Source organism: Thalassophryne amazonica, chromosome 8 (genome assembly GCF_902500255.1).
Source record: "Thalassophryne amazonica chromosome 8, fThaAma1.1, whole genome shotgun sequence".
NCBI classification, from domain to species: domain Eukaryota; kingdom Metazoa; phylum Chordata; class Actinopteri; order Batrachoidiformes; family Batrachoididae; genus Thalassophryne; species Thalassophryne amazonica.
In genome coordinates, this window is record NC_047110.1 from 56,348,106 (window position 1) to 56,374,120 (window position 26,015).

The following is a 26,015-nucleotide window of genomic DNA, read 5'->3' on the forward strand; positions in this document are numbered from 1 at the left end:
AACTGACCACTGTGACATGCGTGTGTCTGTTTGCTGTCATCAAGTGGACAAAAATAAAAACATATATCACTGTGGCAACGGGCTGCAGCAAGCAAGCGAGCATGCAAGGCATGCACATGGACAGGCTGCCCCCAGGTTGAAACGGACCATCAGATCATAACACGCAGCAGGCGATCTGACTGTCACGTCACCCACGTGAGCTCTGTTCCACATGACGCAATGTCCTGCGGGGCGCCGTCCACACAACACACGTGCAGCATGTATTTTTTAAATTTCTTAATTTTATTTTTTTTCACACCAGCTGGTGGCACTGTGTTCCCGCGTGCATGAACCGTCGCACCAGCATCATGCACACCTGCCCATCAGTGTGATGTTTCATGTTGCACACATACCAGCTACTCCGACGGGTGTCACCCTAGAGTTGTACATATTCGCAATATGTGTGAAGGGGCCTTTAGTTTGGCCCCTCACCTGACACCAATTTGCTGTGGGAGACCCTACCAACAATAAGGTGATGATCCCCAGAGAATAAAGTTGTAGTTCAAAACTCAGTGTAGACATTTGTGAGGGAACTCTTGGACCAGTTCAAAATTGACCTGGTCCATACTATGAAGGCATGAAAAATGCTTATGTAAGGGCCCCTTCACACATAATGCAAAGTTTGGTCGAAGTGCGCACAAAGTGCGCATGAAGCAGGAATCGTGTGCAAAACATGTAAAATCTTCCCTACTTCGAATGCCACGAGTGTGGCTTTAGTGTGTGCGCTGAACTGACCACTGTGCGGACACTGAAGCGGCTGTGGAGATCTGGCATTCTGGAAATCTCAGCTGGACAATACGTATTGTGTTTGGACAGACATGGACTAACAATGTGTCTAGCCGGTCCGTACACGTGTCCTGCCCGACGCATGCCAGCAGATGTGGACATGAGAACAGTGAACTGCTTCTCATTCATGTTATTTCATGACTGTATATCTGTGACCACGGGTCATCTACAGAGGAACAGATGGATCATATTTGTATTGCCTATTTGATAAGAGGGATTCAATATAAAATTCTGTGTTTTTTTATGGTGTATGTTTTTTTTTAATACATCCATGTCTTTGTTGATTTCAGGCATTTTCCCCAGATTGCTTACAGGTCAGTGACAGTAGCTCAGTGGTAAAGTTTCGGGCTGGTAATCAGTAAAGTGCAAGTATGAATCCTGTGGGTGGTATGTTTTGCTTTTTTATTTATTCCACATCAACGGTGTGATGTGTTTCCACAGGTATCAGCTGGTTTTAATTTTTTATTTATTCCACATCAGCGGTGCGATGTGGTTCCACAGGTACCAGCTGGTTTTATGTTTTATTTATTCCACATAAGTGGTGTGATGTGGTTCCACAGGTACCAGCTGCTTTTAATTTTTTATTTATTCCACATCAGCAGCGCGATGTGGTGCAGCTCGCACTGTGTTCCTGCTCAAAAGATACTGTCACATGCACGAACCCTCGCACCGGGCTCGTGCACGCCTGCACGTCAGCGCAATGTTTCATGGTGTGCTAATTCAACCTGTTTCACACTGTTTCGCCGTATTGGACCAAACTTCGCATTATGTGTGAAGGGGCCTTAAGGGTTAACTGCACTGATATGAACTGAATGAGAAACCAACCAGTTTCAGATTCTCAAGCCTCAAGTGACTTGATGTCTTTCTTAAGAGTACTATCTGAGAGTGTAGGGATTTAAGAGGAAAACTCTAAACCCCGGTTCTTCATGGAGTTAGGTACCTACACATTACACTTATGCTTTCTCAACCTGGAATCCTGGCAGATGAGTAACAGGTGTATGTTAGTCCTCATGAGCAGTGTTGACACACAGGTTCCTACCATGTGAAAAGAATCCGTGTCTGTGAGGTTATGTCACATCTCTGTTATTAATATCTGTACAACTCATGTAAGGCGATGCCAGCAACTCGTGAGCCACTTCAGGTTCACTGCTGGTGACTTCATGAATGGGATTTCTCAATACTCGAAACTGTGGGTGTGTGATACAAGAAAAAAGAGAAAAAATAAAACGCTCAGACATCATGTGATAATATTTATTTTCTCAAGTCATTTACAGTACAAAATAGACCAAGTAACAAAATAGCCACAAGCATGGTGTAAACTGCAGTTCTGTCAACAAGTAAAGCAGCGAGCTGAGAAACACTGTGCAATATAAAATGTTATGAAGTACTCATACTGTTGCTTCCAAAAAAATGAAATAAAATAAAATAAAAATAAAAATTATAGTAATAATTAAGTCCCAAATCAGACTACATCCATATGTACTATTGCAGTCACTGGGGACGTCATTTATATTACAAACTGATCAGTGACAAAAACTGCATTCCAGGAAAGCGTTATTTCCTTTGTGTATTTTATGTTTTTATGCAGAAATAATATTGTTGAGGCATTGCTTAGAAAGTTCTGTTTAATGACAAAAATTCAGTACAGTTCTCATATGTAACAAACTGGCCAAAAAAAAGTATATTGCTGTATCTGGCAACTAATGTGATCTACATGCATGCAATGACTACAACACCTTTAAACACAGAGGTACTGAAAATAACTCAAAGATAGCAGTTCTTCTGAACATCACCATAAATTATTAATTATATAGCTTATAATTTGGCTATCAAATATACGATGCTCTTTCAAAATAGAATAAACTCTCTACAAAGCTAGTACAAATGGATTTAAGAAATTTCTTGCCCATAGTATCATATGTCACATCTATTTACATGAAATACATAGCAACAGAAACAAGCATAAATTATATATTGTGCTTTTATATGTATCATAGCATGCGATTTATTTATTTATTCATGTTTCTCTTCACAATAACATTTCACATATGTAAACAATACTCTGTCTTCCAACATCTATTTATTTTTAAATTGATGCTTCAAAAACATTTGTGACACCTTCCTATTTACACGTTTGCACTGTATCACTTCTAAATTTTATTTTATTTTTTTAATGCCCTCAACAAACAATTCATCCATTTTCTTTCACTTTAGCTGCATGATTTTGTATTCAAGGTGGGAACAAACGTCTGGTTTCTGCCACATAGGCTGTTGAAATCATATATCAGTGAAGTCTAATACACAAAGAAAATCCAAGAGCAAGAGCTTTTTTTTTTCATCCAAAATAAATCAAGTTGATCCCTAAAGAAAACGCTTGACTGTTTTTGATAAAGATAATGACTATTCATATCGTTTTTATCTTCTCATAAATTACTCCTGTAGATGTTGGGGCATGTTTATGATAACATAACACAAATAAAGCACACCTTGCTGTAAGTATAACAGCAGCAGTGGGTGTAATATTTCAGACTTTTGTAGTGAAGGTAAATAAAAAAAAAAATACAATAAAAAATAACACCGTGTGACACGTTGGGTATCTGGTAATTAAGGAGGAAGATATGAGCTGCTTGTTGATCTCTTCAGTTGATTTTAGAGTTCAGACTGAGTGTGCAGCAAAGCACAGAAACACGATGGACGTGCACGGCTCTGCACGCCATGAGGGACATTTTCTCAGCCATCAGAAAACATTGATTGACAGGAGTTTTTGGATAATCTGTACTCCTAGTCAGAGCGCATTGTACATTTAATGCTTTCAAGAGATGCAAAGTTAATTTCCGGTGTTTTCACCCAAATTTGTTTATTGTCAGCAGGCTTCCTCAAAAGTAAACCAATTATAAAGAAACATGGTGGATGCGAAGGGCATGCACTTGATGCAGATTTGAATCAAAGCACAGACACAGGAATTTTTGTTAACCACTTTTGTTACCATTGTTAGATATGGCTGTCAGGTTCAAAGGTCAGTGATCATGATCAAAGAGCAGCGATCACTTTTAAAAGTCAGGATCATACAACATCATTCAGAATCAAATGACAACATTAAGGATCACGTTCTAGTGATCAAGATCAAAGGTCAGTCAACAGGGTCAAAGGTAAAAATCACAATCAAAAATCAGAGAGAAAGACAAAAAAAATCAGGAGCATAATCAATTAGCAATTACAATAAAAGTTCAGCAGTCATTAAGTATTGCTAATCAGGATGAAATATTAGTAATCTGGATAAAGGTCAACACTTGTGATCCAAAGGGAAAATCTGGATCAAAGTTAAGCTCTAAACATTACAAGCCAGAGCATGCATGATCAAAGATTAGTGATTAGTTTCGGAGGTCAGTGATCAAAATCAAATATCAGTAATCATGAACAAAATCAGTAATCAGGATCAAAGGTCAGCTCTCATGTTAAACTATCAAGATTAGGATCAAATCACAGTCAGAGGCATGATCAAAGATGAGCAATCAGGGACAGAGTTCAGCAATCACAATTATATATCAATAATTAGGATCAAAGATCAGTCATTACCATCAATGATCAACATATGTGATCAAAGAGCAATGTCAGGGTCAAAGATCAAGAAGAGATAAAAAAGTCAGGACCCGATCAAAGGTTTGCTACTAGGGTCAAAGATCAGACATCAAGATAGAATATTAGTAATAAGGTCAACGGTCAACCTTCATGATCAACGATCAGGATCATGAACAAAATAAAAGGTGGAGGGGCCCTCTAGATAATATATATTATAAAAACCTTTGGTGCAGGATGACAGGTGATCATCATAAATTAAATTAATAAATTAATGTGACATCAATTTCAGTTTTTGCATTGTTTTCTAATTAAAATGTTTGCTTTGTATTTGGGGAGAAAAAAGTGAGATTAAAACAAATTAACATCACTGGTTGCAGTTTAAAGATGAAAGTTCACAGGGGAGTTCTGTGCATTCACCCTTCAGACTCCATAACTGTGTTCAACATTCACTCAAGCTCCACATAAACTCAGACTTATGAAATATTATCAGATTGTGCACAACTGTTTTAGACTACAAGACTCTGCTTGTTTCTGAATAGGTTCAGTTTTCGGACAGACAGACTGTGTTCAGATTGGGTCAACAGCCTGTGCTGTTGCCTCAGTTCTCAGGTCTGTGACAAATATGTTTAATACCCAAGAGGACATTAGTGGATAATTGCCACAGCTCCAATCGTGCTGAGGAATGACTATGTCAGGAGAAACAAACTGCTTGTTTGTGGTGAGACGGAAAGTGTGAACATGTTCAAAAATGTTAACAATTCTTTCTTCCGTGTATGATTTGTTGTCATCTCTTTTTTAGACCTGTGTGAGTGCAATCATTCTATACATTTTGAGTACATTTTGAGTGTTTTGGTTGTCTTTTGGATTCTGTGGGTTTTTCACATATCTGGTTTAAGTCAGAATTCAAATTTTAGATCAGTGAAGACCTCATTCACATTCGTAGCTGAAGTGACCTGAATCTGTTTTTATGTATTTGTTTATTTTGCATGCATGAAAAACTGATCTTTTTGTGTAGTGTCATACTGGATCATGCCATGTACAATATTTTTCTCTTTATTTTTTTCACATCAGATTTTGTTCTCTGCATTTAGTCAGTGAACAAGATCAAAGATCAGAGACAAAGATAAAAAGTCAGAAGCATGATCAAAGATGAGAAGTTATGGTCAAAGAAAATTAACACAAATTCCATTCAGGTGGGTTTTTCACTTGTTTGTTTGTAGTCCAGATCTACATTTAAATGTCTGAAGAACTCTGAAGTCAGTGTTTACAATAGTAGCTGAAGTAACCAGAATCTAGTCTTATTTATTTATTTTCTATGCATGCAGTATGCATGGAAATCTGACCTTTTTCATAGTGCGAACAAGCTGAATGTGATTTCATATCATATTTGGCCAATTTAAATATGTTGCCTCTGATCTGGTTTGAATCAGATTTCTGACTGCTGTGATCATGTGATGTCCATGCACACCCACCCACCTTGGATATGTGGTTCTAGATCTGATTCAGCTCAGAAATCTGTCAATGTCATGGGGGACAGATACTTATTCTGGTCACTTCAGCCAATAATGTGAATGTAGCATAATTTACATCTCCCAAACATACACGACCATTCTAAAATTCAGTGCACGATAGGTTGGACACATTCAACAAATAAATAAACAACGCTGAAGTAATCCGAGATGTGGTGCACATTACTAACAAAACGTACTTTAATCACATTATTCATGAAGAAGAGAAAACGTTCACAGACACAAAAGCAGAGTGACACAACCATTTATTTAGCAATGTCCAGTTCTCACGTGGGTGACCTCATCATCATAACAATCTGATTTCCCAACTGAGTGAGATTGAACGCTTCGATCTCAGCCTGTGTGTGCAGGTCGTACCTTTTTGCAGCAGTTTCCCATAAATCTTGTACCACATACTTGTCAGCTCTGAGATAATTCCAGTTCAGTCTATGGACACGGCACGAGAGAGTACAAAGGCTGGTCTGAAGCAGACGTCTGATTGTGTGCAGTTGTTGCCCCTCCAATTAACATCGGACAAGAGCTCTCAACAAGCTAGTATCATTAGAAGCACTGCTGTGGCTGCAGTGGACCAGTCAAAATGGAGTTCCAACCTACCTCACTCCCCTGAGGGAAACCAGGAAAAAAACAAAATTAATGTCAATGCAGACGGCCTCCATCCATCACCCATACAGAAACATATTGGACTTTTAAATGGCTGAATTAGTCAATGCCATGAATTAAATATTTTTGTTTTGTTTGCCAAACTGCCTACCCGTCCCATGTCCACCTTAGAGAAATGATAAATACCAACATATACATTGCAGCCATCTATCTTTATTCACTGCAGCGTTTGTAAATTCTTCAGTTTCAATATAAAGGGCCCTATACTGAAAATCATTGGTGCATGGTCGCATTGGATGCAAAGGTGTAGATTAATGCTCCACATTGTTGAAGGATGTGTTGTGGTTCTTTTATGCATATCATAATATCGACAATCAGACTGTCACCTGACTCTTTAAAAAGGAGCGTTTAAACAGCACAGTGGCATTAAACATATGCAAGTTAAAGTTTCTAATGAAAATGAATGGATCTACGCAAATGCATGTGCACAAGGAATAAGCTGGAAAAAGGACGGACTAACCTCTAAATGTTGCTGAGACAGTGGAATAAAACCTATGAAATAGTGTGTCATTTCACACCTGCTATCCGCTGTGTGAAGAGCATCCATGATCACTGTGTATGAGGCATACACATAAGGTGCGACTTTTTTTCAGCTGGACTTTGAGATGGACCCATGCAGATGGACGGTTTCATGCAGTACTCTCTTTAACCCCTCTGGGCTCCAAGGAATTCATCAGGTACTTTACTATACCTTCAGAATTCTGTTTTTTAAGGTACTTGCGTAGGTATAATGCTCACGTGTTGCTTATCAACAATATTCAGAACATTCTCCAGCTTTCTGATGTGAGAACTATTTGTCTAGATCACTGCTTAAAAGCTATAATGTGGCTCTAACTCGAATATGAAAAATGTTTTTAGGACTTCTTCTTCTTTTAGTGAATATACACCTTTATTCACAGGGATGAATTGTTTTTGTGTTAGAAATGGGTTTACCAAAGTCTTTAGATCACAAAAGTTGTGTAATATATGAAAAAGATTTTAAAAGAATGTGTGTACATAAAAATATCTACATGGTCCTCTCTGTGTGACGTTTACATGTTCTCCCAATGCTTGAATGGGTTCCCTCCTGGGTTCTGGCTTCCATCCCACTTCCAAGACATCCAGGTTAGGTGAATTGGAAACTTTAAATTGATTATAGGTGTGAGTGAAAGTGTGAATGTTTTTGTCTGTCTATATGCTGCCCTGCAATAAACTGGAGGCCTGCCTAGGGTTTACCCCGCTTCTCTTCAACTGACCCAGGCTGTCATTCGGAGAGAATCCCACATAAGCAGATGCTCTTGCAGGGCACAAGGACAGCTGACTCACCAGACCATGTGATGTTCTCCAGCCTCTAGGATTTCCTGTGAGTGAAGGATCATCTAGATGGAAGATGACAAACTAAAACTGAAAAGTGTAATTTCAGGAAGTGGTTGGACGAAGTCCTGTGTGACATTCGATCACTGATTTATCAAACAGTAATATGATGAAAAGCATATTTGGAAGTGCCGGTGTGTCTGTGGGCCCAGTGGGTAAAACAGGTAAATTAGAGCTGTTCATCTGTTGTTAACTGCCGTGGGCATTATCTGTGCACTACGACACAGTTAGACTGGTTTTCTTTGTTTGTTATAAGTTGGAGTGTGTTTATTATTGTTCGTAATGTATTTTTATGTCACAGCTTAAAGATGTGTTATCAGTAGGATAATTTCATTCCAGTGTTTAACGTCCCCTGCAAAACTAAATCCTGCCTCTTTTCATTCACCCAATCTCAAGTTATTATTAAAATGTATTCTTTTTTTTCTTTTTTCATGTTCTGTTCAATTTGGTGTTTCATGTGCTACTGCACTCTGTTTCAGAGCACGTCTCTTTTGAAGCAAGGTGTTTCTGACTGCTGCCTTCTTATAATATAAGTCACTACGCTTAATTTTATATGTGTTTTTAGGTTGCATAAAAGCTTTCTTGTGATAGTTGAGTAGAACGCACCAGCTGTGTGCATCACCACACCCTCATTTGTAGGCAAACCCGCCCATCAGTGCACAGATGAGCAAGAGCATATTTGACATCAAAGAAAAATGGATGCTGGGCATGAAATGACAACTGCAATCAGGTGGAAACTACCCGTGACACCTGTACTGTGTCGTGTGCCGTGTTGTACGTGGTGGAAGATAAGGGCCTAAATGACTAGTCCCAGTGCTTCAAATCCATTTGTATGCAGAATACACCCCGTTGAGCCACACGTTTACATACACCTTGGCTAAAAGTGCCAGATTCAATTTCCCCAGACTGTCTCATCTTACCAAAACAGTACATGCCACATCAATTATAATGTTTACTTCATTTCCATATGAAATTATTTTTAAATTGTAGAGAGACAGGTTTTTTTTACTATTCAGCATTTCCAGTAAGTCAAAGGTTTAAACATCTCAAGCTGACTGCCTCTTGAAACAGCCTGGAAGATTCCAGATGATGGTGTAATTACTTTTAAAAGCTTCTGAATGACTAACTGGCATAATTAGAGGTTAACAAGGGAGCCCGTTGCTGTGTTCATGGGCCTACGTGTAAAACTAGTACCTTCTAGCACTCAAAAGCAGGGGTATAATATCAAAAGAATTATTCCAAGGCATCAAAAGAAAAAATGTAGATCTGTGTATGTCTTTATTTCTTCATCAAAGGCTGTGTGCAAAAGGTTCAAGGTACAATTAGCAAGTATACAATCTGTTGCATGAAAATATAAGATTCTTGGGATCATAAAGAATTTACATTTGTTTAATTTATGTAATTTTCACAAAATTTGATATAAATTTTGACTATTAGTATATATGTTAAAACTCCACTGACAGTGGACTACAAGTGAGTCACAACTTGTCACTACCACATTACAACCCATGTGCAAGTTGCCACATTTAATTATGAGTCCAGTAAAAGGGTGATCGTTTTCTTTTTAAACTTCACACAGTGGCCCCGACCAACACCAGGATCCAATGAAGAAGTACCACATATTTGCCCTTAACCATGTTCGTGGCTCAAATACTTGATGCGTGATGGCTGCTTAGTATGATCCTTGGTTCTGTTGGACCATTTCAGACCAACGTCCATTGTTCTTAGGGGTTCATTTGGGCAATACTCGCAAACTCTGTGTCTAATATTTTCCACATTGAATTGGACAGTTGCTTGTGGTCCCATGAAGCATTTGGAGGTGGCTTCTAAGGATGAACTTGGTTTGTGGAGATACAACGTTTTTCCTCTGGATTGTCTTGGATTTATTGTTGTGATTTTTTCCCATCCTTTTTCACAGAAGCCACTAATTCCACAATTAGGCCTTTAATACAGCCATGGGTGCTCCAGTTAATCTCTAAGAATCCAAATAGCCCTGCAGAAGCTTTTAAAACTGATTAATCAATTTTTGGAATCTCCATACTGTTTAACGATGGAGTCGGCCAGTGTATGCAAACATTTGACCCACTCAAAATCTGACATAATGATAAAAAGTTAAATAAATCTATATTATTTAAAAGCATCCTTACATGGAATATAGTTGGTTTTTTGGGGGGAGTGTGTGTGTGTGTGGGGGGGGGGGGGGGTGAAACATGCACTAAGTTGAGAAAAAAATGACTGAAAGTTTTCAGTCAAGGCGTGTGCAAACACATGGCCTCGGTTGTAGCATTAGGCAGCAAACACTGATAAAGTCCTCCCATACCTTGTTCTCTGGGACGCCAGCTCCGACAACCAGCACCAGACCACAGCCACTATTACAATCATTCCTATGAAGGGGATGGAGAGAACAGGGTGCTCAGATGGATGGATGAAGCTCTGAGGAGGGAATAAAAACAAACACAAGGGCCATGGGGATGAAGGGAATGAATGAATGGATGGATTCTGGTTGCAACTACTAAAAAAAATTAAATGAATCAAGAATGGGATGGGTCAACAAGCCAAACGGTGCAGAATCAAAACTAAATAATAAAACAAAACTATGGAATGATCTGTAGCTGTGACATAAAGGGGAAGGGTTGTGATGGAGCGACTTTAATTTTCACTTCACAAAAACATAACTTCATGTCAGCATCAGCTGAGTCCTGTGCGCTGTCTATCAGTTGTGAAGTTGTGACTAAAGGAAGACAACACAGCATTAAAGATGTGGAAAAACATAAGGCTTTTTTTAGTCTCTTGGTCCCCATTTGACACACTGTAACTGTACTTGTGTTTGCATTGCTCTGATTGCACAGACTGAGGTGATGGACATTCAGAGAACATGGACAGCGTCAGAGACAGGAACGAGTAGACAGTTTGACACAATGCAGAGACATTTCACAAATCTGTTGTAGACAAAACACATGCAGTTTGGATTTGTTGAAAATCAGCTTAAAGAACCCCAACATACCGTCATTTTTTACCGTTATTTCATTTTAGATTTTGTTGTTGTTTGCATTATTAGTACTTTACAATAAATCATCAGCTTCTATTTGTTTTGGAACAATATAAATATAAATTTTCAGAGTATTGACATTCGTACCAATGAGCAACAACTTTGTTGTAAAACCTTATGTACCAGCCTGTGCTCTGCATACCCAGAATGCCGTATTACTGGGTGCGCCAAAGGTAAATCAGAAGTTAGTGGGCTATAGAGCATTCTTCTTCCATGCACCTGTTCTGTGAAACAATCTGCCAGCTGACATAGTACAGTCTGATCCAGTCAAGTCCTTTAAATCCAGAGTTAAGAAATATCAATTCTCTCTGACCTACAGTTTGTCTGTTACCTGGTTTGGTCATGCTATCCACTGGAAATGACTCAGCCTTATCACATTTGGAGTTGGGTGGTAGCTCAATCATTGGTGTTTGTTTATTTATTTAAGTATTTATGTCTGTCTGTCTGTCTGTTAGTAGGATTGCGTCAAAACTACTGCAAGGATTTTGATGAAATTTTCGCCACAAATACATATTAGGCCATGAAAGAATCCATTAAATTTTGGAAGGGATCGGCTCTGGATTCTGGATAAAGGTTCACTTTATATAGTCTTTGAAGGATTACGTCAAAACTACTTCACTGATTCTCACCAAATTTGTACCACAGATAGATATTACGGCATGGAAGACTCCACTGCATTTTGGATGTAATCTGGATCCGGATTGTAGGACTTCAGAAATCTCTGATTGCTCTTGTTTTAATTATTATTAGACTTATTATTATACAGCTGCATATTGTGACAGAAAGAAGCACAAATTGGTCTTCAGCTTAATATTTTGTTATTGTAAAGTTATTGTAATTATCTAATATCATTTGTGATGTATTTCATTAGAAATAAGTGACAACGCAAAAAGAACACTAAACTGGGTGTTGTTAATTTTGCATTATATTTTAAATGCGGGAGTGGTGTTGTTGCTAAGCGGAACATCACAGTATTTGACAGCACACACGTCACATGACTTTTCCAAATCCAAACAATCCATACAACGGGATCACAAAATACTAATAAAAAAAGTGAGCATTCTCTTCAATTATTAATCATTTCATTGAAAGTTGACTTTCATGCAGGACCTTAATTGAAAATACAGCAAACAGTGATTTCCTGAAAAAGTGGGGGGAAACAGCTTACAAAAATGGTTTGCTGCAAAGGTCTTTTAATTACCTTTGGACCACTGCATTATTTCTGAGCTGGCAAATACAAGGTGTTCTTTTATTGATTTCGGTGTGGTGTTGTGCAAATTCTGTGTTTTTGTCCAACAACAATCCAAAACCACTGCAGTCACAGAGATGTTACGACACAGACACAGAGGGAAAAGAACACCCAGGCCCCAAGCATAAATTAAATATGGGTATGGGCTGACAGGCAGAGTCAGTTCATATCACAAAACATATATACGTAATACTGCAGTGAGATTTCCACCACAAAACATCAGCTGAGCAGAGCAGACAGAGAGAGACGTGAGGTGTGTCATGTCAGTTGACAGTGCAGCTGTGTTTTAATTAAGTACAGGTTGAGATTGAAAAGTATTTTTTTAAAAAGTCACAAGAATCATTTCATCTTCTAAAAGTCTGGCACTTGTGGATCTTTATTGCTGCTCATGAAATCCAGATAAATTGTTTGATTCAGATTATTTCATGCAGTATGGTACACATTAGCTTTGGGACGTGGCTTCTTTTAGTCAAAGAATCAACATCACAGAGCAAGCCCACTAACACACGCTAGAATCCAGGTGGAGACATGCATCTATCTGGCTGATCTTAAAAGAGGGCCAAGGTGCAGCGACAGTAACATTTGTGAAATGTTCAAGTCAGTCAGACCATCTTTACCAAAGATGTTGTCCAAAATGTCAGTAAGTGCTGTAGTCTCTCACTGAAAAACAAGTGCGTGAAGGCAGCATGGTTTTTTTCTATATCTGAAAAGAAATGGTGACTTTTGTGCTGCTGTGGTGCAGGATCAGTCACTAATGTGCCACAAGAAATTACTCAGTCATCCAAAATCAATTTAAAGTTAAGGCAGGGAAGTTCACAACACACCAAAATTAAGAACAAATTCAGAAGCACCCGAATCAACAAAGCAGAGGAAGATATTGATCTTTCTGTATTAGGCTGTCTTCCTGGTCCTGGCGTGTTTGAAATTCCCTGCATGCCATGAGCCTATATAGAATCTGGATAATTAAACAGTTGCTCAGCTGTCATACTCCCACAGCTACACATCATCTGCCATCTCTCATCACAATACTAACCCCCCCCCCCCCCCCCCCCCCAAACTATTAAAAAACCTTTTTGGGATCCCAATGCAGTAATATCCGCTGCTGTCTCTCAAGAGGTCCAGGTCACAGACCAAACCATCCTCCCCCCTAAAAATTGGTCCGCCCTGCCTCCACTGTGTTTGCCTCATTTCGGAGCTGAGCAGCTTGTCTGAGACAGAGTCTCTTCACCCAAAGCAATCAAAGATCAGATGATAAAGGTAAAACCTCTTAAATCATTCTAAACTCAGTTTTAAGCAGAAACAAGGCGATACTCCATGACACTTTGAAATGACAAACATGCAGTGAACACATCAGCTAGCAGCTCCTGTAGCTGTGGCGCTACGATCGCTTCCTCTGTCTTTTATGATGAAATAATGCTGAATTTATGTGGAAATGATTGTTGTACAAAAGCTACAGAAGGGAGTGCAGTTTGAAGCACAAACTATGTGATAATCCGTGAACTGCGTCTGAAGACGCATGCACTGATGCAAAAGGCAGATCGATTTTTAGGGGGGACCGTTTGGTGGGCAACACCGGTCAGGAATAGGAGGATGCACTGGTGCAGTGTTTTGCCACATTCCGTCCCTCAAGAAACTCTTTTGGGTTCTGACTATCAAACACCCAGTCAGGCCTGTATTATCTTTGTCTCCTGAAAGTAACCACCTTAGGCGCACCTTAGGTGGTGCAGGCCCCCCTGCTGCAGCGTTCACCCACTATGCCTCAATTTGGATGACGGACTGCTTCAAGTTTAGTGCACATAAACAATGTCAAATGTATATGTGTTGTCTTTATTTCTGATGTGTGCCATTATTACATTCAACTAGTAATAATTGTGGATTAATTGCTGTATTTTGTCTTAGGTAATTGGAGTGTAAACGTAATTTTTTGTTGTTGCACTTGTGTAATGACAATGACAATAAATCTCATCTCATCTCATCTTACTGCTGCAACAAGCCGTTACATGGGCCTTAGCTTGGTCCTGGTCCAGTCCCTGGGACCATGAAGCACTAGATAAGTCTTGGGAAAATGCACCACATGCTGTGAGGGAGCCTAGAGGTCTATTCTACGTCCTCCAAAGTAACTGCTCATTTGACCCAAAGTCCTTTAAGCAGCGCTGAAGCAGCACTCAAGGGAGACTTAGAATTAAAAGCACCCAACCACTGTCTTTGTTTATTTCTTATTTCTCAATATTTATTAAAACATATTATTTTAAAAAATGTAATTCAAGTCATTCAGAGAAATTCCATTGCAGCTATAAATCAAAATTTGAAAAAAAATGGCCAAATCTCTCAATTGGAAACAATTATTCTAATTTTTGTAGAATCTAAATCAAAACACTTCTTGTCACTAGTATAACTACGACTACTACTATTATTACTACTACAGCTACTACTAGTACTACCACTACTACTACTACTAACAATAATAATAAGAATAATGCCATGATGTAGTTTTGATGTTTTTGTTCACAGAAAGACAGACAAGTCATCAGCATCACCTACACCCTTTATCCAAGGGTGAAAAAGGCTAACTGGGGGACTTTAAAGCTCTCAATAAAATTGCTACCCTGCATTTAAAACCGCTGTGCCTGGACCACAGGTCCCTCACCTGAGTCCTCCACACAGCTTCTCGAGCTCGGCCTTGCAGCTCTGCAGCTCCTTCTCCAGCTCTGCTCGCTCCCTCTGACTGCTGTCATACAGAACCTGCAGCTCCTGCAGCTCCAGCTTGACACCGTCACACTGGAGGACACAAACAGCAAACATTCTAACACTCAAATCAGACTCCAAGTCAATTGACCAGGTCAGCGTTAGCCCAATTAAACCATCTGACCTCTCTCTGAACCTGCGAGGCCTTCTCCTCTGCCTGTTTCAGCTGGTCCCTTAAGGAGAGGATCTCTCCCATGCCGCTGTTCCAGCTGGTTGGTGTGACAGGCTTCCCATCGAATGAAATATTTTTCTGGATGGAGGCGTCCACCAGGCGACAGTTGGTGCTTTCGGACTGGGCCATAGTCATGTAGCTCTCTGAGATGACGTCATCCGAACCAGTCTTCATCTGCTTCCCCTTGGTGCCCTCACCAGGATCTTCCTCTTTGAGTGACAGATAGACACTGGAACTGTGTGGCCAAAAGGAAGAGGATCATTAAAGAAGGCTGCATACAGCAGGTAGCGGCAGGTCACGTTCACTTCAGATATACAGATAATCCCACCCGGAAACTGAGCATTCTTTGAATGTGAATTGAACATCTGCACGAACACCATATGAACAAAGAATGAGGACAGGCAATGTTTATATGTGAACATTCAATGAACATTATACAAACGTTCACAAATGTTCAGAACATTAAATGAACATTTGTAGAATGTTCGAATGCAAACATTACCTGTCCTCAATCTTGTTCATATGATGTTTGTGCATGTTCTTGCAGTGCAAGAAAATGCACTGTTTTCTACACATTTTACGTGTGTAGAAACATTTTTGAGGAGACTGGTGAGGGAAGCCACCAAGAGACCTGTGACAACTAAAATCTTGATTTCCATTGTGATCGTGTAAAGGCAAAATTACAAAATTTGTCTGCTGTCCCAGTATTTATGTGTGTCCTCCAGTGGCATTCTGGAAATTCATACCAGGGGGATAAAATGTGTGTCAAATCAAATCAAATCAATTTTATTTATATAGTGCCAATCACAACAAACAGTCGCCCCAAGGCGCTTTATATTGTAAGGCAAAAGCCATACAATAATTACAGAAAAAAGCCCAACGGTCAAAACGACCCCCTATGAGCAAGCACTTGGCGACAGTGGGAAGGAAAAACTCCCTTTTAACAGGAAGAAACCTCCAGCAGAACCAGGCTCAGGGAGGGGCAGTCTTCTGCTGGGACTGGTTTGGGGCTGAGGGGAGAGAATCAGGAAAAAGACATGCTGTGGAGGGAGCAGAGATCAATCACTAATGATTAAATGCAGAGTGGTGCAAACAGAGCAAAAAGAGGTGAATAAAAAGAAACAGTGCATCATGGGAAACCCCGAGCAATCTAAGTCTATAGCAATCTATAGTGTGTGTGTGTGTGTGTGTGCGCAGTATTTAGTTTATGCCTCAGCACCACGGACAGCACATAATAACTTGAGAATAATCTGAGAATAACTTTGGGAAAGATATGCTTTAATTTTATTTCAGAAACACTGAAAAATCTTAACTCTTAAGCGTGATGATTATCTGGCAGGTTGTTGCTTCTGGGTTTTGTTGTGTGTTCGTGGGTGCTGCTGCATTTACTCGATGCACGGTGTGACCTCGTTACCCCGGTTAATCTAACTCACAATTACAACACTTGATATCGTGCGATATTAGTGTCCTAGTTACCACAGTGATTAAACAGGTGGCTTTTTAAGTACTTTCTAAATGAGACATGACGTGAATGAGTGTGAATGGGGACACTATTCCACTGTGTAACGCAACCCCCCTCCCCCCTCACACACACACACACACACACACCACCTGATCCACTGAGCACAGCTCATAAGCAAGCAGTCATTGACTTCTCACCACGTCCTCTGTCTCTGCAGCAGCTGCAGTCTCTCTGAGAGACGTCTGTTGTCCTCCTTCAGGGTCTGACACTCCTCCCTCAGCATACGGCACTCCTCCTTCAGCAGATCCACGTCACCTGGTGGAACAGGACATCTTCAGTAAATGAGGCAGCGATGATGATGCTGGTCAGGGAGTCCACAGTGTTCATGACATTTATCAGGTTTGGAGTTACATTACACTGGGAGGCACAATAAAACCCCAAATCAGAAAAAAAAGCACCATGTGTGTTGCTTTTTGCAATGCCACACTCGTGGGAGCACTTAGACAAATTTCACATGCAGCTTGCAAGTTTATTTTCGTGCTGACAGCGTGAATGGCCACACATTTTCTAAGTGTCCAGCGAGCAGAGTTGGATGTTCGTGTGTGTCACCTGGAATTTTGGCCGACACCTGCGGGAGAGGGATCAAATGGGCTCTCATAGGGCACTCTCTGTCTTTCAACCACTGGTGTGCGCAAATAGTTGTAGCGACAGGAGTACGAGGCATGGGAGGTAGCTCCAATTTTCACAAATGGCATGCAGTTCCTCCTTCGTGCGCTAGTTGGCTTAAATTGTGTTATGTGTGAAGGGGCCCTAATATAGGGTTTCTTCTTCACACAGTAACATTTTAAGTGGTAGCTCTGAATGAACTCAAATTGAATTGAACTCCATATTGTGCAAAACAAAAGTTTCCCAAAGTAACCCCTTGCCCGTGCGGTTATATCAACTATTGATGAATGATGGTTCTTGATGCAGTCCTGTCTGAGGCGTCAGAGATCACAGGTGTTCAGTTTAGGCTTGTACCATTGCCTTTGTGCAATGGAAATTGCTACAGATTCCTTGCATTGTTTCACAATATTATGCACTGTAGAGGGAGAAATATACAACTGCCTTCCCATCTTTCTTTGAGGAACACTGTTTTTAAACATTTCAGTAATTTTCTCAGGCCACCTGTGCATATTCTCCATGTAATGTGGAGTTGTGTCAGTAAAATTAGCTGCCGTAAAACGTGGCAAATCCACATACAGATCCATATAGAAAGAACTTAATTTCTTATTTTACCTCATAAATTGCCCCAGTCCCAGTTTTTTTTTTTTTTTTTTATTTATGTGTTGCAGGCCTGACATGCAGGAATTTATTTATAATAAAAAATGAAATTAAGTTGACAAAACAAAACAAAACACGAAATAGGTTCATGCTGTCTGCAATGAAATAGAAGTCAAAATAAATGTAAGAATCACTGTAGGCTTTTGTTTTGTTTTGTTTCATTTATTTATTTATTTATTTATTTTTTGCCTTTTCCATTTTCTATGAGCTTTTTCTGAATTGAGGTTATACTTTTTATCACAACAATATGAATTGTTCCTGCAGATGGGCCCCTCCCTCGGTCCCACTCCACGCTCGGCTGCAGGGATGAGCGGTGATGTCATGTGTTGGAAGTGCATGCCTGATGTGCAGCACTCCCTCCTCCACATGATTTCATGTCACTGGTATCTGACATGTCCACATGCACAGACACACACATCCCCACACGTAGCCCTCCCCTTCATCGCCAACACTCAGAAGTGTAGTTTTAAGTTGTAATGTTAAACCCCACGAATAACTGATGTGCCTGACTGAAGGATGCACACAAAATAAGGACACCCAAAAGAGTGTTCTCTGGTTTAGGACTTCAATTTGGATTATTACCTCTGCCAGTGTTTTCAGCTGCATTTGTTTGTCTCTCTCTTTACCAGGATTATGAAATAAAAACAAAACTGAATTTCATTAGACTTGGTGGCATGAGCTCAAGAAAAACTGAATAATAGTGCAGCTCCAGGATTTTTTTTTTTCTCACCATCTTCTTTAACTTGTTTTTGACATTTCTGACAATTTCTTAGGAGAACAAGAGGGCACAGTGCATAACTCTGTCACAGCTAAGAGTTCCCTCTGCATCTGAATTTATTAAACATGTCTCAATATATTTTCATTTACACTCAGATATGTGTCCAACTGTTTGCACCATGCTGGAATCTTATTCCGCAGTTTTATCTTAAAAAGGAAGTTTGGTCATTTGTGGGTCATGTTTTCACTTGGAACTAATTTGTTTGTTTGTTTGTTTTTTATTCTTTCCAGTTTTATTGTTCAAACTATATAGATAGACAGGCCTTCCATTATGAACACAACGCCACATGTGCTGGGATGGGGCCAGTATCAGCCATGGCAGAGGAATGTATCCAATGAGTTCCAACTATTTTATTGAAAAAACTTGCATAGATGTTGGAAAATGAATTTTCATGTTTAATAAAATGAAAAAAAAATTCCTGATCTGCACCATTAGTTGAATTCACTCCAATATTTTATGGGTTCTTAATTGGTTGAGAACACACCCATACACTAAGTGTCACAAAGTTCCTTCAGATGCTTTTAAGAAATTGATGAAAATGTTGAAAAATAAATGAAGAGTTTAAAAATTCCTAGATCTGTCTCATTATCTGGGTTCACTTTTAGATTTCATGCTTTCTTCCTTTGGCCCATACCTCACATCTCTACCATGTTTCACAAAAAGTAGCCCATTCCTTTTTGAACATCTTCGTTAACAGGTATGTGCGTGCGCTTGTGTGTGTGTGCAGTATTTAGCTGGAGAGATTGCCTATTTAATGGAGATAAGGAATGAATCCTAAATAATCTGGAATAAACATGATATTGTCAGCCTTGGCAGAGGTATGTACACTGAACAAAAATATAAAGGCAACACTTGTTTTTGCTCCCTCATGAGCTGAACTCAAAGATCTAAATACACAAAAGACCTATTCCCCTCAATATTGTTCACAAATCTGTCTAAATCTGTGTTAGTGAGCACTTCTCCTTTGCCCAGATAATCCATCCCACCTCACAGGTGTGGCATATCAAGATGCTGATTAGACAGCATGATTATTGCACAGGTGTGCCTTAGGCTGGCCACAATAAAAGGCCACTCTGAAATGTGGGTTAGGTTTGAGGTTAGAGTTAAAAATAGTGACAGACACTTAATCGTATTACAAAAAATATAATGCATTTTGTGTCAGAATCACAAAAACATTAAAAAAAAAAAAATACCCATGAAACTGGGCTGTGGTGATCCAGCCCAGTCTCATGTTTTGTTTTGTTTGTTTTTTTGGTTGTTGTTGTTGTTTTTTTTTTGTTTTTTTTTTCGTGCTCCCATGACGAAATGAGTCAAATTTTCCTGATGGGGCTTTTTTTTAACTCACTATTCCTAACCCTACTCCCACCCCCAACCCTAACCTTAACATAACCTAAACTTACTCCTTTCCCCCACCCTAACCATAACCACCTCTCCCCCCATGCTTTACTTCTAATTTCGTGCAACAATCACAGAATGAATGAGAATGAATTCGTGCTGCCGTGACGAAAATTAGGCGTTTTTCGTCACAATATCATGAACCAATAGATTAATGTATATTACGTGCTGCCGAAGCACGACTTGCCGTGAGACCAAGTTGGGTGATCACACGATCATAGAGGTAATGGTAATGAACAAGTATTGTTAAAACAAAACATGTAAACTGTTTTTACATTGAAAGTACGAGTTTAAAAATCAACCAAAACCAATTTAGCTGAAATAAAGCAGAAATAATACATTTTCATATTTTAAACTAACAAATCAAATGTTGGCATTTTTACATGAAAACTACTTTAAACCACAAATGTCTTTTCAAAATTGTTACATTATTGAATGTTTGAGTCATTAATTTGGTTTTGTATTCTACAGTGACAGCACAGTCTGTCCATCTCTGCGCAATCCTGGTCCCATCAGGTCGTAGGCGCTAAGCAGAGTTGGTCCTGCTTAGTACTTGGATGGGGGACCTCTTTGGATGAGCAGAACCTACGTGTGTTGTTTCCAGTTGAATCTAAAATTGCGTCAGGAAGTGCAAGCAATGTTAAGCTCGTGCCAAATCCCAATGTGGATCCATGTTGGATTCGCTGTAGCAACCCTGAGCTGCCGAAAGAACAATTCTACAAAGACAGAAGGTTTATTTATGTTTTTTGGGTGGGTTTATTCTGTGAGCTCCTCACTGATGGCTGTTCTCACTCAGTGTGAAGGTGAGCAGCAAAACCTGGACTTACTGTAAACAACACAATTATTAATGTGGTGAGGGACACTGAGGAGGCATATGTGCACCCTATCATAACCATCGCTTCCCATTATGTCTGCTGCTGCTACTGCACACCTGTCTGCTTCAGTTCCCTGTCTGCTTTTCCTCTCTCCTTTTTTGACCTCTGCTATCCATGCTCCTCATCTCTCACCCTCTCTCCTCTCGGCCTCCCTGCGCTGGCTCTTCATGTTGATCTCAGCCCTCAGCGTGGTGATTTCCAGCTCATACTCTTGGGTCTCCTCACTAAGACGCTGCAGTTCAGCCCGTCTGCGACACAGCTCCTCCTGCAAGGAGGCGATGTCGTTCTCCCTCTCTGCAGCCGCCTCCTCTGCTGCCTGTTGGAGCAGGAGTACCTCCTCCTGAGCCACACGTAGTTCCTCTTGGGCCTCAGCCAGTTCGCTCTCCTTCTCCTCCTCCAGGCTGTCCATCTCCTCCTGCACAGACCGTAGCTGGGCTGTGGGGACAGGAGAAGGAGAAGGAGAAGGAGGAGGAAGAGGAGGAGGAAGAAAAGGGCAGCACAAGTGCTTGTTTCTGGAGATGCGTGGGTGAGACAGAATCAGTAAGGGTGTGTGTCTGAAAAAAGTGCTGATGTAACCAATGGTAACACAAGTTTTCCTGCAGTGGCAGGCCCAAATGATTAGTTTGCTATCGAAAATAAATCTCTGCCTGTCAAAATAAAACTTAAATCGATCAAAGACTACAGAATCTGCTGACTTTTTGGTTGCAATTACTTGATTTTACAATTTCACAGCAGATTAAGCTTGGGATTACACATAAATCATTTCTTACACTTTCTGTCTGCTGCCACCTATGCAGCACTGCCCCCCAGTGGCATTGATTTATATAAGCATTCAAATTTTTTCCAATGTTAGAATGAGATATTTTCATTCAAAAGTGCAATCTACATCTGGCTCATATCCAAAACCTAATTGCTTGTTTATACTGTGAAAACCTACACTAACAAAATTTTTTGTGAAAATAGGCCCATAACTTTACAAATGAGCCAGAAAAACAAATAAACTGAGGAAATCACACTCCCACTCCCTGAGGAAGGGATGGTCAATGAAATTCAAAATATTACAAAAGTAATAAGTCACTGAGGTACAGTAGCTTAGATCAGGGGTCTCAAGCTGCCATGTAAGGTGCTCAACAGCACCCTGACATTTGTGTGTGCATGTGTGTGTGTGTGTGTGTGTGTGTGTGTGTGTGTGTGTGTGTGTGTGTGTGTGTGGTGTGTGTTGTGTGTGTGTGTGTGTGTGTGTGTGTGTGCGTCCATGCATATGTGAGGCATTATTTTGAAGTACTTTGAGCACCTACATCTCCATCCTTTACATGGAAAAATGCAATGTAAATGTCCATTTACTATTTACTTTTACATAATCTGAGATCTATCTGCTCCATGAAATAAGTTCATAAAATCCCCCACCTCTTACAACCCCAATTCCAATGAAGTTGGGACGTTGTGTAAAATGTAAATAAAAACAGAATACAATGATTTGCAAATCCTCTTCAACCTATATTAAATTGAATACTCCACAAAGACAAGATATTTAATGTTCAAACTGATAAACATTACTGTTTTTGTGCAAATATCTGCTCATTTTGAAATGGATGCCTGCAACACGTTTCAAAAAAGCTGGGACAGTGGTATGTTTACCACTGTGTTACATCACCTTTCCTTCTAACAACACTCAATAAGTGTTTGGGAACTGAGGACACTAATTGTGAGTGTCATGTTTTGGGTATAAAAGGAGCATCCCCAAAAGGCTCAGCCTTTCACAAGCAAAGATGGGGTGAGGTTCACCACTTTGTGAACAACTGCATGAAAAAATAGTCCAACAGTTTAAGAACAGTGTTTCTCAATGTTCAATTGCAAGGAATTTAGGGATTCCATCATCTACAGTCCATAATATAATCAGAAGATTCAGAGAATCTGGAGAACTTTCTACACATAAGCGGCAAGGCCAAAAACCAACATTGAATGCCCATGACCTTCGATCCATCAGGCGGCACTGCATTAAAAATCAACATCACTGTGTAAATGGTCTTATCGCGTGGGCTCAGGAACACTTTAGAAAACCATTGTCAGTTAACACGTTCTTCGCTACATCTACAAGTGCAAGTTAAAACTCTACCATGAAAAGCAAAAGCCATACATCAACAACATTCAGAAACACCGCCACCTTCTCTGGGTCCAACCTCATTTGAAATGGACAGATGCAAAGTGGAAAAGTATGCTGTGGTCTGATGAGTCCACATTTCAAATTCATTCATTCATTCATCTTCTACCGCTTAGTCCATTCAAGGGTCGCGGGGAGCTGGAGCCTATCCCAGCAGCCATAGAGCGCGAGGCGGGGTACACCCAGGACAGGACGCCAGTCTGTCGCAGGGCCACAAACAGACAAACAAACACAGACACACCCACACACACACCTACGGACAATTTAAAGATTCCAATCCACCTAACCCTCATGTCTTTGGATGTGGGAGGAAACCGGAGCACCCGGAGGAAACCCATGCAAACACAGGGAGAACATGCAAACTCTACACAGAAAGGCCACGTGAATTGAACCCATGTCCTTCTTGCTGTGAGGCAACAGTGCTAACCACTAAGCCACCGTGCTGCCCCACATTTCAAATTGTTTTTGGAAATCATGGACGTCGTGTCCTCCAGACAAAAGAGGAAAAAGACCATCCAGATTGTTACCAGGGCAAAGTTCAAAGCCAGCATCTGTTTTGGTATGGGGGTGTGCTAGTGCCCATGACATGAGCAACTTACATATCTGTGATGGCACCATCAATGCTGAAAGGTACATCCAGGTTTTGGAGCAACATATGCTGCCATCCAAGCAACGTCTTTTTCAGGGACGTCCCTGCTTATTTCAGCAAGACAATGCCAAGCCACATTCTCCACGTGTTACAACAGCGTGGCGTCATAGTAAAAGAGTGCGGGTACTAGACTGGCCTGCATGCAGTCCAGACCTGTCGCCCATTGAAAATGTGTGGCGCATTATGAAGCGCAAAATACAACAACGGAGACCCCGGACTGTTGAACAACTGAAGCTGTACATCAAGCAAGAATGGGAAAGAATTCCACCCACAAAGCTTCAGCAATTAATGTCCACAGTTCCCAAACGCTTATTGAGTGTTGTTAGAAGGAAAGGTGATGTAACACAGTGGTAAACATACCACTGTCCCAGCTTTTTTGAAATATGTTGCAGACATCCATTTCAAAATGAGCAAATATTTGGACAAAAACAATAAAGGTTATCAGTTTGAACATTAAATATCTTGTCTTTGTGGTGTATTCAGTTGAATATAGGTTGAAGAGGATTTGCAAATCATTGTATTCTGTTTTTATTTACATTTTACACAACGTCCCAACTTCATTGGAATTGGGGTTGTACTTTTTTTGTTTGGGCTGCAAATTGTATTTCACATTTAACAGCTGGATCTACATAACTGTGAAACATAAGCACATTTGCTGGAGCTGCTTTGGCAAATGAAACCAAATTCCCCAAAAATCTAATATGTAAATAATAATAATACAGTTATTTATTCATTCATGCATTCATTTTCTTTTATTGGCTATTCCAATTAAGGGTCATAGGTAAGTTGGAGCCTGTCCCAACCATCATTGGGTGAGAGGGTGTGTATATCCCGGACAGATTGCCAGTCTATCAAAAGGCAAAAATAAATTGAATAAAATAAACTGGCGCATTGCCCATGGGGATTCATGGCCTCTAGATTGAGCTAAAATACATAAGCATACCAAACGGCAAATGGTCAGTCTCCTCAGTTTCTCCTATGATCGGAAGCTCACACACACCCACACATACACAAAGGCCACTTGGCTTTAATATATACAGTAGATGATTTACTGCTGGAATGGCTTGTGAGTCCGAATTTAATTATCACATCCAATGTTCCTTGTTGTTATGTAATACTCCTAATCTCTCCAGAAACATTAGTCCTATCAACTTTCTCTTTTTTGCTGCGTTCATCCTTGGCCAAGATACATAAGCATACCAAACAGCAAATGTCAGCTCTCCCCAACTTCTCCATGCTTGAAGTTACACACACGCACAGGCGTACACAGAGGCCGCTTGGCTTTTAATATATAGATAGATAGATAAATAAATAAATAATAATAAATTGACTTAGAGCTCAGGCATTTCCTCTCCTCAGCATTCCACCACTGATCCCAGATCAATAAGTCTAATGATTGCATGCATGTCGCACACTGTTGCCAATTACATCTCAGAATATTATGAAGCAGTTTCTCTCAGAGACTGTTCATTAGAGAGAAGTGACACAAGGGAAGTCCATTCAGTGACATACAAAATGAAGAGCCGACCTATTATTATTGCTCACACTGGCAGCTGCACTAATCTGAAATGATTGAGAATCATAATGTAATTAAAGCTTTTTTCTGGTTATTTTTATTATGTTTTTTCCCCTGCCTCCTGCCATTGTTATATAGTTTTCACAACTTCCTTGTTTATCACAAACTGAACTTCACTAAAAGGTTTTATGAGTAGAGTACCTTGTAGATTCTGGATCTGACGTGTGAAGGCTTCTGCCTGATGGGCACTGGCCAGACGCTCATCATCCAACAGACCTGAGGAGAGGAGAAGAGAGAGGAAGAAAGGAGAATGTCTCATTAGGGGGCGAACAGACCATCTCCCTTTTTAATGATTTTCTTTCATTCTGCTGTATTTTGTAGATTTGCCTTAAATGGACTTTATTCCAGATTAAAACAAAATTGAAGTTGAGTGAAGTTGAGTTTGTTTTTAACTAGTGTGTTGATTACCCATCACTACGTGATGGTAAATTCTACTGCTGTAGTACTAAAAAGAGAACGAGAACTAATATTATCATTTAAACTCTATTTCTATACAGTATTTTTTTTTTTTTTTGTTCCACTGTCTTTCTCATAAAGGATATCAGCAGCTCATTGGCACTTCTTGGATTAACCTTTTCTTTCCTCAGCCTGGATGCCCTTTCTTGTTTATCCTGCAGGAGCCCTTCTTTTTCTTT

General features: G+C 40.0%; 1 protein-coding gene across 6 annotated transcripts in view; it reads right to left on the reverse strand.

The window, feature by feature from the left end:
- Positions 1 to 6,116: 6,116 nt before the first annotated feature.
- The window catches only part of LOC117515652 (coiled-coil domain-containing protein 136-like), a 72,970-nt gene continuing 53,071 nt past the window's right edge, over positions 6,117 to 26,015 (reverse strand). For 3 of the 6 annotated variants that reach the window (XM_034176300.1, XM_034176302.1, XM_034176305.1), the window contains exons 3-9: positions 25,522 to 25,596; positions 21,127 to 21,429; positions 16,821 to 16,938; positions 15,114 to 15,396; positions 14,892 to 15,022; positions 10,267 to 10,330; positions 6,117 to 6,536 (exon numbers count right to left, since the gene is read on the reverse strand). In XM_034176300.1, coding sequence (XP_034032191.1) covers positions 6,474 to 6,536; positions 10,267 to 10,330; positions 14,892 to 15,022; positions 15,114 to 15,396; positions 16,821 to 16,938; positions 21,127 to 21,429; positions 25,522 to 25,596 — 1,037 coding nt within the window. In that variant the 3' untranslated portion in view covers positions 6,117 to 6,473. Of the gene's footprint in view, positions 6,537 to 10,260; positions 10,380 to 10,412; positions 10,559 to 14,891; positions 15,023 to 15,113; positions 15,397 to 16,820; positions 16,939 to 21,126; positions 21,430 to 25,521; positions 25,597 to 26,015 lie in introns of those variants that run through there. The other 3 variants (XM_034176306.1, XM_034176304.1, XM_034176301.1) reach the window with 3 other exon arrangements.